At 43.3% G+C, this 15,119-nt stretch overlaps 1 protein-coding gene across 3 annotated transcripts in view; it reads left to right on the forward strand.

Annotated features, from left to right (window-relative positions):
• The window catches only part of SPTBN1 (spectrin beta, non-erythrocytic 1), a 198,619-nt gene that overhangs the window by 173,534 nt on the left and 9,966 nt on the right, over positions 1–15,119 (forward strand). For all 3 annotated transcript variants that reach the window (XM_019421876.2, XM_019421932.2, XM_019422003.2), the window contains 7 exons: positions 4,159–4,403; positions 5,538–5,676; positions 6,474–6,558; positions 8,110–8,306; positions 9,426–9,538; positions 10,225–10,288; positions 14,667–14,905. In XM_019421876.2, coding sequence (XP_019277421.1) covers positions 4,159–4,403; positions 5,538–5,676; positions 6,474–6,558; positions 8,110–8,306; positions 9,426–9,538; positions 10,225–10,288; positions 14,667–14,905 — 1,082 coding nt within the window. The remainder of the gene's footprint in view (positions 1–4,158; positions 4,404–5,537; positions 5,677–6,473; positions 6,559–8,109; positions 8,307–9,425; positions 9,539–10,224; positions 10,289–14,666; positions 14,906–15,119) is intronic.

A 15,119-nucleotide genomic window follows, 5' to 3' on the forward strand; every position in this document is an offset into this window, starting at 1 on the left:
ACATGCGTCAAAGAATTGCCCAAATTAAACACACACACCTCTACACACACATTGTTATAGTGCTCCATTTAGGAGAATTCAGTCCATAAAATTCTCACTTTGACACATGTACAGACATCATTAAGTGAATATCCCCACAATTAAAATAAACCAGATGCACCTGCAAACATTTGCAAGTTCTAGACCTTCTCAGCAAGAATTAGTACTATGTTAGTGTATTCACCCAGAATAATTTCTAAAATAATATCTTATTATTTTCCATCCATCAGGGTCTGAGTTATATGTCTGGAAAGAGGGAAAACAAGAGTCTAATGCTTTAATATGCCTGGTCTCCCCACTGCCCCTGTCTGAAATGCCTAACACAAAGACTTTCTTTAAAAGATGTTTGACAAAGTGGTAACAGTATAGCAGTAAGAACTTATAGTATAATCATGCTTCAGTTCCCTCTCTAATCTCTGCACAGTGTCTTGTTCAGTTTTCTGACTTTCAGATGAAAAATAAATTGTATCTTTTTCTCCTAAACTTCATAGTTCTAAAAAAGAAGGCAGTTCTATTAAAGACACCAGCCTAGAGTAGATTAGGAGTTTTGTTCTTGTCTGTTAGGAGCACGTTGGTAATCCAGGGCATGGATCGGCTAACTTCTTCCATGCGCAGATGGTAAATATTTTCAGCTTTGTGGGATGCATGGTCCCTGTTGCAAATACTCAGCGTGGCTATTGTAGCATAGGCTGCTCTAGACAATACGAAAATGAAGGAGCATGACTGCGTACCAGTGAACCTTTATTTCTGAAAACACATGGTCAAGATTTGACTATGGGCTTGACCCCTATCCAGTGCCATTGTCCTTACCATTCTTTGGTCTGCTTTGGGGTTTTGTCTGGAGGAACCACCTTTACCACCATTGTCTTCTCACCTATTAGAAACAGATCACAGTTGGGGTTGTGCATGGGGCTCCATGTATATTAAGTGACTTTAGCTTTTCCACCAAGGAGATAGAACGTATTGAGGAAATATTTGAAAATAGGTACATGGAGTGGCCGAGGGTCTGTATGAAGCAGAATTTAGGAGGGTCTACCATGTACCTTAAGCATTTCCAATCTTTCCTTCAGAGCTGGAGGACTCCCCAGCTCTGTGACAACTTGTCAGCTTCACATTCAGAGGCTTTCATTGCACATGAGGTCCTGGAGCACCACGTGAATGAATGAGGATCCATAACAATGCAGTCTCACCTGTGTTTGGAGTAAGGCCCCGTAGAGGGGCAGATGCCAGTTTGAACCGGGCCTGCTGCTCTGTATCACTGCAAGTTTAATTTACCTCTCTAGGCTTCCGTTCCCTAATGCTTTGAGGATTGAGATGTTGTTTGCAAAAGATACGTCCCTGTGAGAGCTCTGTAAGTGTTCTCTGGGAGAACCTCTGAGATCCCTAGAGGCAGAGCTAGAACACATCTTACCAACAGGAGGTCTTTCCTCTGTACCTGTAAAAATCACTTAGTTTTAGAACTTCAGCAGACCCCAGAGATGATGGAGTTGCTCTCTTATTTTCTTCATTAAATCCCTTCACCTTGGGGCGCCTGGGTGGCTCAGTCGGTTAAGCGTCCGACTTCGGCTCAGGTCATGATCTCACGGTCCGTGGGTTCGAGCCCCACGTTGGGCTCTGTGCTGACAGCTCAGAGCCTGGAGCCTGTTTCAGATTCTGTGTCTCCTTCTCTCTGTGACCCTCCCCTGTTCATGCTCTGTCTCTCTCTGTCTCAAAAATAAATAAACGTTAAAAAAAAATTTAGAAAAAATAAATAAATCCCTTCACCTTGTGAAACTCAGACTGATGAGGGTGCCCATCTCATCTTGAGGGTGGACAGGAGTTCACTCCCTTGAGTCTTGAGAGTCTCCACCTCACGATACCTGCTGGATGAGGCCATTTGCATTTCTAATAGTATGCATGCCCCTTCTGCAAATGTCCACCTAATCCAGTTTACTGTAACAGAATCAGAATAGAGGGAAGGCACTTGGTGCAGGCTCCCAGAAGCCATTGGTGTTTCTTTCCTGGCCCTTTAACCCTCACACCGGCCCACTCCATTCTGCACTGGAGCCTTAGGACATTTGCATGCAGTGGTGGTCTTCAGTGACTTCTTAAAGCAGTGGTTCATTTGTGTGGGAATTTTCACTTTTGCTATCCCTCCTCTACCTTGTTTTTTGTTCGCTTGGTTGGTTTTGGATTGTTTTGTTTTAAAACAACCAGAGGCACAGGAAAAGATTTTGGGTTTTTGTTTGGGCTTTTTTAACTGTAGGGAAAGGTTTGGTTAGTCATATAGGAAATTAGCTTTTCAATAATTTCTTAGGAACTTGCTCATTGTAATTTGAATTATACCTGAGCCATAATTGTAGATTTGCAGAAGTCAGGATATGAAAATCAGATCATCATGGAAAACAAACTTCACTGAATCTTTTGTAGAAATTTGTTTTCCTTAACCTCCCACCACCTAAAGTCCTTTTGTGTGGTCCGGGTCAGTATCTTCCCCCCCTGAAAGCCCCAGTGTTGTCCATCCCTGCTCCTTTTCTCCCCACATACATCCCCAGGTGATACTTATCGGCATACTCCCCCAACAGACCTCTAAAGGCTCCTGCAGTCCTGGATGACAGTTGTCTGCGAACTTTGATTACATAGCCTCAGTAAATAAAGATTTAATGTCTATTCCCCCATATGTATGTATTTTTAATTAGATGTTTTATGCAGTACAGCACTACTAATGTGTAAGAGAAAAATCTACTTTCTCTTGTAAAGGCCTGTCTTCATTCCATTCCCTCCTCAAAAGAAGGTGAAAGCTGATCCTTGTTCTCCCCTTTATCACATAGAAAGTAGATATTAGGTGCACTGTCTGCACTTTGCTTTTTTGATAGAGCCATCATTCTGGAACACTTTTCATGTGTATGTAGGGCCTTTACTCATTCTTTTTCATGACTCTGGAAGAGCCTTATTAATGCAACCGGATTCTCACTGATGAACATTTATTTTCAGTCTTAGGGTTTTGCAGACACTACTACAATGAATGATGTATATTTCATTTCCTAAATGTGCATAACTCTATCCAGGATAAATTCCCCAAAGTGGACTCATATATCAGAAGGTACCTATGTTTGTAATTTTAATACATACTGCCCATGCCTTCTGCAGGAGCTGTAGACCATTGTCCTGTCATTCGTGAATCAGCTCACTGGCAGAGACATCATCAGACTTGAATTTTTGCCAACTAATAGATGACAAATTCTAGTATCTCCATGGAACATCTTTTCCTAATACCCATTTACATTTCTTGTTCTGCAAAGTTTTTATTGAAATATGGCTGGTGAAAATTTCACCTTCTTAGACATCATCAGTCAGCTTTTTTTTTTTTTTTAATTAATTAATTTTGAGAGGGAGAGAGTGTGAGCAGGATAGGGGCAAAGAGAAAGGGAGAGATAGAATCCCAAGCAGGCTCCACTCTGTCAGTACAGAGCCCAGTGTGGCTTGATCTCACAAACTGTGAGATCATGGCCTGAGCCAAAATCAAGAATCAGATTCTTAGCCCACTGAGCCACTCAGGTGCCCCTGCATCAGTCAATTTTTTGAGCTATGTTAGATTCTGTATTTTTGTTTTTCAAGTTGAACTGTCACATGTGAGCACTCTTACAGATAATTCATACGTTGTTTTCATGAGCAACATCACATAATAATGGAAAACTTGTTTTCAAAGTGAATTCTTCATGGCAGTTCCTGTTTCATGATAAAAGTACCATCTGTACGCTGCAGGAACAGATTACATGCTAATTTTTTTTTTTACTATATTTGAGTATGTACCTTGTGCTTTCTGTACTGTCTTTACATCCCAGCCTACCTCCAGTAGACCTAACCAAGGTGTCCTGCCCAGAGACAGTCCTGTAGTATTTCACTGTCTCACCGTTTACACTGAACTCAATAATCTAGTTCAGTACATTTATAGTGAACTTGATTTTTCCAATGTGGGTGAAATTGTGAGCCTGTTGGGATGCAGGGGCCCTGTTTTGACTTGGTGGTCCCATTAGTGGGCAGGCAGAACAGCATGTGGTGTGCATGAAGGGAGCGGTGGGGCAATGGAGAGAAGGCCCACCTGTCTGATCTGGCTCATTCCCCACTGTGGCTTTGCAGGTCAGGCAGCTGCAGGAGGATGCGGCCCGTCTACAGGCAGCCTACGCGGGTGACAAGGCTGATGACATCCAGAAGCGGGAGAATGAGGTCCTGGAAGCCTGGAAGGCCCTGCTGGATGCCTGTGAGGGCCGCAGGGTGCGGCTGGTGGACACGGGGGACAAGTTCCGCTTCTTCAGCATGGTACGAGACCTCATGCTGTGGATGGAAGATGTCATCCGGCAGATTGAAGCCCAGGAGAAGCCAAGGTAACCTTCGTGGCCTCCTGGGTGGGAGGAGATCTGGCTTCCTGACCCCAGGTGATTTCGAGAGAGATCTTCTCGGGAGAACCAGGGACCTCTGTGGATAGCTTCAAGGCCAGAACAGGATTGGTGGCAGTTTGGGACAGCTTCCATTGCTTTAGCTGTCTCTAGCACACAGTTGCCAGGGAAACAGGGCACAGTATTTTCAAGCCCTCTATATGTCCCCATCCCCATGCTCCACACTCACTTCTGCCTTCCTGCTCTCTCTGGGCCTCATGCTTCAAGCAGCCATATGCCTTGGGCATGACTAGCTCTACTTCATCATTGGAATGAGATGGCTTTTTTTTGAGTTCTTTTTCTGTATCTGTTAGATTAAAAACCACTCTATCCCTTTTCATACATGTTACAAAAGATGTCTCTTATTCCTTACCATCGCTTAAATGGCATCTTGAGATGATTATTTAATATTTGTTTGGGATCTTCTCTTTGGCCATGTTTGATGCAAAGCAGTGAAGAGAAGCTAATAGATGAACAGGCAGGTACATACACAACTCCAGTTGACCCCTGCCAGCCCCACCCCCCAGTGTAATAGAGAAGAAATATTCTTATTACTGTATATATATATATAAAAGCAGCTGTATTTCCCAGATCAGGACTTTAGGTTTTGATCCATGAGAAGTTCTCACAGCTCTACAGTTGTTGATTTCTAAGCTGGTTCCAGCTCTGGGTGCCTCTTTATGTCTCTGAATTAGGAGAGGATATATCTGCTGCTCTGAACATGTCCTGAACCTTTGGCACTAACCCATTAGGGTACAAAAGTTTGAACAGAAATCCAGTGGTTTTCCTGGCACCTGCCTGGAAACCTTTTTGAATTACTCAGGTGCTCACACACACACAGATGAGAGAAACCTTATTCTAAATGGTTAGGTTTTATCACTGGCCCTGAATTAGTCCATTATTATGCTTTAACTGCAGTGACCCAGCCTAAGCTCAGACTGTAAATCAGACCTGAAAGTCATATTGTACCATTGTATATTGTGCTAGTGAACAGTTCCTTGAAATTGATGACGTATTTTGAAACCTGCACATTTATTTGGAAAACTTGATCTCCTAAAGGAGGTATTATTTGTCTAATTTTAGGGATGTATCATCTGTTGAACTATTAATGAATAATCATCAAGGTATCAAAGCTGAAATCGATGCTCGTAATGACAGCTTTACAACTTGCATTGAACTTGGGAAATCCCTACTGGCAAGGAAGCACTATGCATCTGAGGAGGTAGGATGGCTGTTTGCTTTAGGGCCCTGGGGTGAGTGCAGCTGGTGTTAAGACATGAGATAACTTTCTTTTGTGAGTGTGTATGTATGTGTATATGCATGTACACACACACAGAGAAATATATATGTGCATTCATACATAGATATGCTTACATGTATTTCAAACTTCCTTGCTGCTCTCCTGTGTGTGTGGTATAGTTACACAAGAAGACTCTAGGCCCAGAGCCAATGAGTCTGGCACAGAAGACAATTTCTGAGGGCCCCAGGTTGGAGTTCCATCCTCTGTCACCTCCTCCATCAGTACTCAGCCTGGGTGCCACTCCTTATCTGTCACATGTCCTCTAGGTCAGCTTGCTATTAGTGGAAGGTTGCTAATTCCAGTTAGAATGATGGTAATACAGGGGTAAATGATGAGTCAGCATGTGTGACACACTTGATGAAAGGTTAGGTTGTTCTCTCAAAGAAGTCAGGGCTTTGTACCTCTCACTGTCCCCCTCTTCCTGAGTGTGTTTACCCTCCCGAGCTCCGGAATCTGGAGAGGGCTCAGTGCATTGTTGGCCTCCTCATGATAGCAGCTTTGGGTGGAGCCCAGCCTTTGTCTCAGTCCCTTCTGGAAGGCACATTGTCATGTTTTTCTCTCCAGTACACAAATTAACTGAGTAGTCCTTAGATACTCCCTAGCTTAGTAGTGGTCTCTACAGAAAATGTATTTTCTTCTTTGAAGTGGCCCATCAAGGGGAGGTTAGGAGGATGTGGTACAATCTGTTAAGCTGTCCCTGTTGTCCTTCTTTTCTCAAGATCAAGGAAAAGCTATTGCAGTTGACGGAAAAGAGAAAAGAAATGATTGACAAGTGGGAAGACCGATGGGAATGGTTAAGACTGAGTAAGGACATACTTAATTTTTCCATTCTTTTTGGGTGTCCATTGAAAGCATGCAAGTTTAGTTTCCTGTTTTAATTGATTTGATGTGATGTTATCACTTAATGATTTCTGGAGTTCTAAATACTTCTTCTTTAATGCCTTATTTCACCATTTCATGCTAAATATTTTTAAGTAGTTCCCTGTTCCCTGGGGTGTATTTATTACTGTTTATCCCATGATTGATCTCAGTGTTGTAAATGGGATTTGGGTGTTCTTTAGGAACAGACTGGAAATGACAACTCAGTATCCCTCTAGAAGAGTGCAGATTGAAGTCCCTTCCTCCTCCAGTTATCTTTAAGAGGAACTATTACTGCAGTCAAGAAGGTAGAGAGTTGGCCAGATTACCTCTTATATCTGGTGGTCTTAGTAGAAGGTTGGTAACTTAATAAACGCAACCAACTATAAAGGTTTTGCAGTGAGCTAGGCATTATTTTAAGTGTTTTATATATTTTTCTGCATTTATTCAAGTGAACCTCTGAGGTAGATTCTAATTTTCATCTGATTTTATAAAGTAATATGTGAGCTACCACAGAGTTTATAACATAGAGTATTGAGAATAGCATTTAATAATAGGTATGAACACTGAAGGTAGCCCAGCTCAAGCATTATTTGCCATACTTTGCCATTCTGCGTGTGTGGGGCTCTGGGCTCTGTTCATGTACTAGAACCCCATTCTCAGACACCAAGGGTGCTCACTAGAAACAGAACCCAGGAGGCCTTTTGTAAAATGTGTATAAAATACCAAATGAAGGCACGTTACCCTTTGGGCTAGAGCCCTCTTTTGGAAAAGAAGTCCTGCTCTCGAACATTCTTTGGATGAGAATTTGGTCTATATGTTTTGAGAATGAGGAAAGCAGAAGCCTTAGCCCATATTGTCCCCACTTTCCAGAGTACTCCCCATATCCTTTCCTCCCTCTCAGCCCCTCAAAATAAAACTTATAACTACCATCCCAGAAAGGGTGGTTGATGAATGCCTGCTTCATCAGCCTAATCTTTGTGTGTAGACTGAATTCCTTCAGGGCTCTGAGGCTTGTCTCACTGATGTAGGGCCGAGTGAGTAGAGCATACCTTCTAGGCCTGCACTATTCTCTGTCCAATGTGGTAGCTACCATCCACAAGTGACTCTTGAGAGCTTGAAATGGAGCTGGTCCAAATTGAGAGGTGCTATAAGTATGAAATGTACATTGGATATCAAAGGCATAAGGAAAAAAAGTTCCATCTCTCAATTTTTTGATACTGCTTACATGTTGAAATGATACTAGTTTGATATATTAGGCTGTCTAAAATATACTTCTTAATTTGACCCGCTTGTTATTAAATTTCATCAGTTTATTTTTTTATGTGGCTACTAGAAAAGTTAAAGTTGGATATGTCGGTCACGTTACATTTTTGCTGGACAGCGCAGATTTAGACTATAGACTGGTTGTGTGGGCAGCTGCCACCAGAGGGCAGTGCCCTCCCTGATTGCCAGGTCACCCTGCTGGCCAGCACTCACTCTTGGTACTCTGTGCAGTTTTGGAGGTCCACCAGTTCTCACGGGACGCCAGTGTGGCCGAGGCCTGGCTGCTCGGACAAGAGCCATACCTATCCAGCCGAGAAATAGGCCAGAGTGTGGATGAGGTGGAGAAGCTCATCAAGCGCCACGAGGCTTTTGAAAAGTCTGCAGCAACCTGGGACGAGAGGTTCTCTGCCCTGGAAAGGCTGACAACGGTAAGTGACTGCTGGATGCCAGGGGTGCTTTGCTTGTTGGTTCCCATTGGCAGCTGCTTCTGTCTGCTCACCACCTAGACCAGAGAATTCATGTTATTGTTCTGTTTTTAGAAACAGTGAGGACCTTCCTGAAATGGTTGTTCTCTTGATCCAGGACCTGGAAGACTATCCAGGACAACTACTCCCTAAGTTACTCCTGGATACCTAGATTTGTGATCACTTTTACGATAGCTACCTGCCGGGGAATTGATTGAGTGGGCTTTGCTTTTCTCTTTTGATCTGTTTTTCTTCTTATATCTCATGAAAGCTTTGCTTTGTAGGTGAGTTTGTTAGTCTTGCAGTTTTCTTCAGGTTTTCAGAATTAGAATTTCTGTCAAGTAATAGCTGGATCCCAGACCATTGAAAATTCTCCCCATTCCTGATTGTTTCTTCTGTCACCATTAAAATTAAAGCTTTACAATAGGGCTTACTCACTGGTATTTCCTCTCCTATGACACTTGTACTCCTGGTAGAAAGCTGATCCTTTATGGTGTACAAAAATGGTGTTCTTCCTGGTTTCTACAGGTCTGGGGACTTAAAACATACCTGCATACTTTGTGTCAAACGGAATACTTTTAGTACGTACATACTGCTTATGGAATGGCTTAGTTTCAATTAGACTACCCTGTGGCTTTTGTTTATGTGTTATTTGGGTTTGAGCTGAACACAAATGCCTACCACAGCACAAGAAGCTTCCTTGAGATTTATTGTAGCTCTGTGTCTGGTGTTTGAGCTCTGATGGGAAGTAAACGTGGACCCTCACGCTCAGGTGCTTTCTTCCTAAATGAAGTTGAAAGCTGCATAGTTGGTTTAGAAATTAAACCCATGTCCCAGGGGACATGCAAACCCCATGGAGTAGGCCTGTGTGTCACACAGATCTCTGTTTGCAGTAGTTTGGGGTTGTAGCTGCAGATCCTGTGATCCCAGTGCCATCTTGCTGGATGTTAAGAGTTTGTGGTTGTCCAGCGTGATCCAGTGTGGAAAACTCAGACAGGAGGGCTTTCTGGGTTCCTCTAGAACGCTTTCCTTAATTGGAGCAGAGTTTGGGGCTCTGCTGAACATTATCGTGTTCTCTCTCAGTTGGAGTTACTGGAAGTGCGCAGACAGCAAGAGGAAGAGGAGAGGAAGAGGCGGCCGCCCTCTCCCGAGCCGAGCACGAAGGCTTCCGAGGAGATGGAGTCCCAGCAGCAGTGGTGAGTCGTGGGCAGCCTGCCCTCCTCAAGTCTTAGTTTCAGTGGCAAGTGAGGTTTGGAGAGCATCTTTTCTAAGCTTGTGCTATGCTAGGCCTTGCCACATGCCCTTCCTCTTAATTCTGTAGAGTACTTAGAATCCGTGCAGTCACCCCAGGATGACATTGGAGAACAGGGACTTATCCACAGTCACATTGCTACTGTGTAGGCGGCAAAAGTGGAGCGTGGACAGTGCTCACTCAACTGCCTGCACACGCACGCACAAACACACCCTCACTCAGAATTTCCATGTGACTAAATGGATGGAGTGAACCACCCAGATTTCAGGCCAGTGATTATGTGGTGATATTTTTTGAATGTCCTTCACGTAAAGAACAGAAATTATTGTCTATTTCTGAAAAGCTAATTATTGTCTTGTGGTAAGAGCCCCATGCCAACCCTGAATGTTGCCTTTATTGGGGAGAAAAAGCATGCCTGTGGTCTTATTCTCTACCTAGAGTTGGTTTGGAACACTTGGGAAGTTCTTAAAAAGAAATTACGTTATGTAAAAGGGGGTTGCGTATGTTTTTCTAAGAGAAAATCTATAATAAAGTTGACTGATGTTCTTCTCTCTCATCCTCTGTTTTTCTCCCTCTCCTCTCTCTCCCTCCGTTCCCTCCTCTGTCCTCCTTCCCTGCTTTACCTAACAGGGATACCTCAAAAGGAGAACAAGTTTCCCAGAACGGTTTGCCGACTGAACAGGGATCTCCACGGGTTAGTTACCGCTCTCAAACCTACCAAAACTACAAAAACTTTAATAGCAGACGGACAGCCAGTGACCAGCCGTGGTCTGGACTGTGAAGTTCACTACCATTTGTCAAGAACCACTCTTTCCAAATCCTGTTGGTTTGACCTTTTGGCTTCCACTTCACCCACAGTGTTAAAATTTTCCCTAATTCGTAGGCTTCCTTGGTTTCATATTTGTTTGCATTTAATTCATGTTTATTTGGGTCTTTTAATGATGGATGCTCAGTTGCCTTAAAGCAACATTCTTAATTTTTTGTTTATTTATTGTGAGCTTTTTACTTTATTAAGATTTTACAGCGAAAGCCTTACATGAGTTATTGAAATTAAATGAGATTACAGCAAAATGAAGAAGAAAACTAGAATCCGACAGGTATGACATCCAGTTATACTAACAGGGTGCAATACTGCACTACACAGAGCCCCCTTTACAGATGTTATTAACCTGCAATAGTTGAATAGGAACTAGGAAGACTGGGATAAGAGGAAGGAGATTCTTAGTACTAAGATTAAAACTGTAAGTCACCTGTGTCACATTCCATGAAGGATGCCTTTATTCATTGAAAATGAGCAAGGAAGAAAAGGGGGGTGTGGTTGGATCTACTTGGGAAGCGCTATTAATTTTAGGTGCAGAATCTGAAATGATTTTGAGACCCTTGGATTATTTATTTTTCCAAATGAGTTCCTCTCATTTTTTTCTGCCAAGACCTGAATTGAGACTTCTAGGCTTACTTGCAGCAAATAACGCAGCCAGCCTCAGGAGTGAAGTGCCTTTTGACCTCTGCCGCGCCCCCCACGTCTTGATCACTGTCGGCACCACCGTGACGCCCAATGTGGCGGGTGGCAGCGGCTCTCAGCATGTTTCGGAAGCCTGCCTCTCAGACTTCCAGGCCTCTTCATTCAGTTGATGACTTCAGGGTGTCAGACTGTTTAAGTTTTTCAAACAAACAGAACAGAAGCCTTTCTGGTTCACCCTGATTACTTGAACCATGCATGTGGTGGACCACCCCTAGGAGCCGTTGGACACCGCTTGGCTTCAGGAGTAATTTTAGTGTCTGTGTAGACAAATTTCGTTGTATGTCTCCTATGGATCTTCTCATTTATTTTTCATTTTCTCACGACCTTTTGTGGAGTTCTCCAATAAGGAGTCTTTTAGGATGGCATTTATCAGACCACCAGCAGGGATTGAATATGTTTTAACATAAATTCTATTCCTTAGGAATAAAAGCTTATGAAAGAGGGGATTTCCTGGTACTGATAAAGAAAGAACAGAACCAAATCCATACTACATCAAAGCCTTGTGAGACAGTCACTTGCTCATTTGCCATATTTAGATGTTAGTGAAATCAGAAACCTGTTTTGATATGTGTTTTCCATGAGTTAAGTCTGATTTGTCTTTTCATTTCATGATGCATGTCTTTTTTTTTTTTCTTTTGTCAGGATAACATCATATAGCATCTTGTTTGTTTTTCCTTATTTCTATGTACATATCTATCTACTTGTAACTGTAGATGGGTATATAGATAGATGCCAAGCTTCTTATGTTCTGGGGGTAGTGTGCACCATTATTGGGTCTCTGCCTTAAACACACCAAAATTCATTTTAGAAAAAACTACTGCTTTATCTTTTGGTTATTAGGGAGCCCTGACGTGTGTTTCTGGCTCCAAATTCTGTGTGTCATTGATCTATATGTATATATGTGATGTTTCATATATATATATATATGTTTAAATTTTATATCATCTGGAATAACACCCAATTTTATGCTTTTTTGTATTCAGAAGACAAAAAAAAGGAAAAAAAAAAAGAAACCACGTAAGCACAGAGAAGGAGTGCTATAATGTTTTTGGCATTTGTTCTCATGCCTATTTTTATCTAGATTTTTAAATTTGTAGCTTGCCAGAACAAATTTTTTATTATAATTGAAAAAAGAAAAGCCTTTTCATTCTTTTGAGTTGTGGTGCAGAGACTCAAGTTAATGAACTTGAAAATAGTGTTGCTTCATGCACTTAGAAAACCAATCAGGTGTTTCTTGTGCTACTAGTTGTCACGTTGCATTTATGCTCATTCACCTCCTGATTTAAAGATCTCAGGTGTACCCAGCCACTAAAGCACTCTGGACTAATCGCTAAAGAGAAGCAATGTGGGGGGGTGGGGAGCGGGGGGGCGAGTCACATGTATGGTCATAGCGCTATGATTTGCTTTTGATGTTTGTCTCTAGTGATGTGTTGTCTGTTGGCATGCTTCAGCACATGTCCATTAAAATTCATTTTGTTCCTTTTATTTCCCTTGTTTTCTTGGTTTAGTGATTCATTTGCATAAACATTAATTATCTCTGCATACTGGTTTGGGGTTTTCTCTTTCCTTCTAACTCTAAAGAAAAAAATTTTTGCTGCAGAATTTCCCCCAGAAGAGGCTTCCCTGGCCTTCACCTACCTTGAAGTCTGACCAAATGCTATATATGTTAGCCTTTTTTCAGAAAATGCTACTCCGTCCAGGTCACTGCTGTCACTAGCAGTTTTTAAGTCACAGCTGCAGCACTAATTTTTTTTAACCTGGTTTCTATACACACTAACCTTATGTTTCCCTGGACTCACCTGGCACAGGCCTTTCAAACCAAACTCACACTTCCTTCCCATCAGAAGTCTCCTGAAATTCCACACTAGAACAGATTTGTCAACTTCAAAATCCATTCACTTTCTTTGGACTCAGGGTTTTGTTTTTTGGTTGTTATTTCTCTTCCTGCATCTCTCCTTTAAAAGTGAAAGAAAAGAGAAATATTTAAATAGCCTGTCGCTCATAAGCACGCGTCTACAGGGTGTCACGAGACCAGGATAATCACACGTACACCCCCTCTCCCCGTGTCTTCCTGCCCTAAGACTCCATTTTCCACATTGCTTTGTGGGTAAAGGGTTCCGGTCACAAACACCCTTAAATTGCAAAGCCTCTCGTTCACCCTAAACCCTGATGGTGGCAGTGATAGTTTGTGTATGTGGAATAGAAACTCCTGACTCCCACCCACCCACGTAGATAGAAGACCTGAATGAGCGATCCAGTTCCTGAGAGTTGACATATCTGAGTGTTGAAGGCAGTGGTGGTCGTTCTACCATTTATCCTGCTGAGGTTGTTGCTGCTAACTTGTCATTTTGGTTCTGGGCAGCAGTGGTGGGGGACGTATCTAATGAACGTTGCCATTGACACCTCCATGTTTGTCCGTGTACAAGGGGTGCAGGTTGTCTGTAATCCACTAAAGCGTCAGCCACACCCAGCTTTAGTAACTTGCTAATCCCATGCCCTGGGTGTACCCGCCGGGGGCCGCGACAGTTAATGGTACACAGTTGATGGTACACAGGCTGAAAGCGATAATGAACCGAGACCCTACTGCATTTCCAAAGCCGAAAAGCCCTGAGGGTTACAATATAAATGAGCTTGGGAAGGAACAGCTCCCGAAGACGTCTCCAGCCTGCCGGTCAGAGCCGCGGGAAGCCTGGCTGTGTCTGGGCTTTCTCGTCTCAGTGCAGCAAGGCACCGTGATCAACCAACACGTGATGGGGAAGGCCCTGGTTCTGTCTGTGTTTGGGGGTAAATAGCCGTGTGGTGTTGAGTGACTGTGATTGGCTTTTCCAGCTCCTTTAACACAAACTACAACCCACTCACGATACAACTCCGGCAGATGTGGTTAAATTGATGTTTGTTGACTTGCCTCATTTCCTTCCAGCTCTTAAGTTCCAAAATCTAACTGGGATGGTAGATGTGAAATGCATGATTGTCATCCTAATTTCTGCATGTGTTTATGATGATGTGTTGAGGGGTGGGGGAGGAGAGCCAGAGCATTTTCAGAAACCGGAGGTCTTTCTTGTCTTACTCTGGGGGAATGCTGTGTAGTTCTGATAGAGTTGTCTGTCGACCTGTTTGTGAATGCCCTTTCGCTTCAACTTCCAGCTCTTCTGGTGACGTCCTTGGTTGTAAGGTGGCTGCTGTATAACGTCCACTCTCTCATATTTAATATGTGTGATTGTTCCTGTTGTCCTTTTGTTTTAAAGTAACCACAAGAGGAAATGATCTGAGTTCCATTAGAGAAAATGGATTGATCAGAGGAGCAGAGTGCAGTAAAACTCATCCTGGCATTTCGCTTTTCTCATCTTCCCATAAGCGGGCAGGCATTAATCCCTTCCCACCTTCTAATGTCCTTGGTGTCCAGCTGGCTTTGTGGGATGTTGCAATGGTTTTACTGTACTGCCTCGATCTGTGCCAGGCATTTATACACAGCCACGTGTGCGAGTCAGAGCGTATGTGGTCGCCCCTGCGGCTCACGGGGTTAGCTGAATGGCCTCTCCGCTGTCCCTAGATGGCAGAAGCGGTGGACACAAGCGAAATGGTCAACGGCGCCGCAGAGCAAAGAACAAGCTCAAAGGAGTCTAGCCCCATCCCCTCCCCCACGTCCGACCGCAAAGCCAAGACTGCCCTCCCGGCCCAGAGTGCCGCCACCTTGCCAGCCAGAACCCAGGAGACGCCTTCGGCCCAGATGGAAGGCTTCCTGAATCGGAAGCACGAGTGGGAGGCTCACAATAAGAAAGCCTCAAGCAGGTAACAGCAGCAAAGGCTAAGGCAGTAAGATGGGAAATCAGCCCATTAAAGAAAGAGGCATCCGCTTGCAAGTTGAATTGGGGGGACAGGGGGTTGCTTGTGAAGTCCATTTGTTCTTGGCTTCCTGGGCGTCACGTTTTTCTTAGGGCTGACATTGGAAGTTGGGAGGAGAGTGCTTATTATTCACTTAATAATAATAAGTGCTTCTTATTCA

This window comes from Panthera pardus, unplaced genomic scaffold (genome assembly GCF_024362965.1).
Source record: "Panthera pardus isolate Hobbes unplaced genomic scaffold, ASM2436296v1 HiC_scaffold_25, whole genome shotgun sequence".
NCBI classification, from domain to species: Eukaryota; Metazoa; Chordata; class Mammalia; order Carnivora; family Felidae; genus Panthera; species Panthera pardus.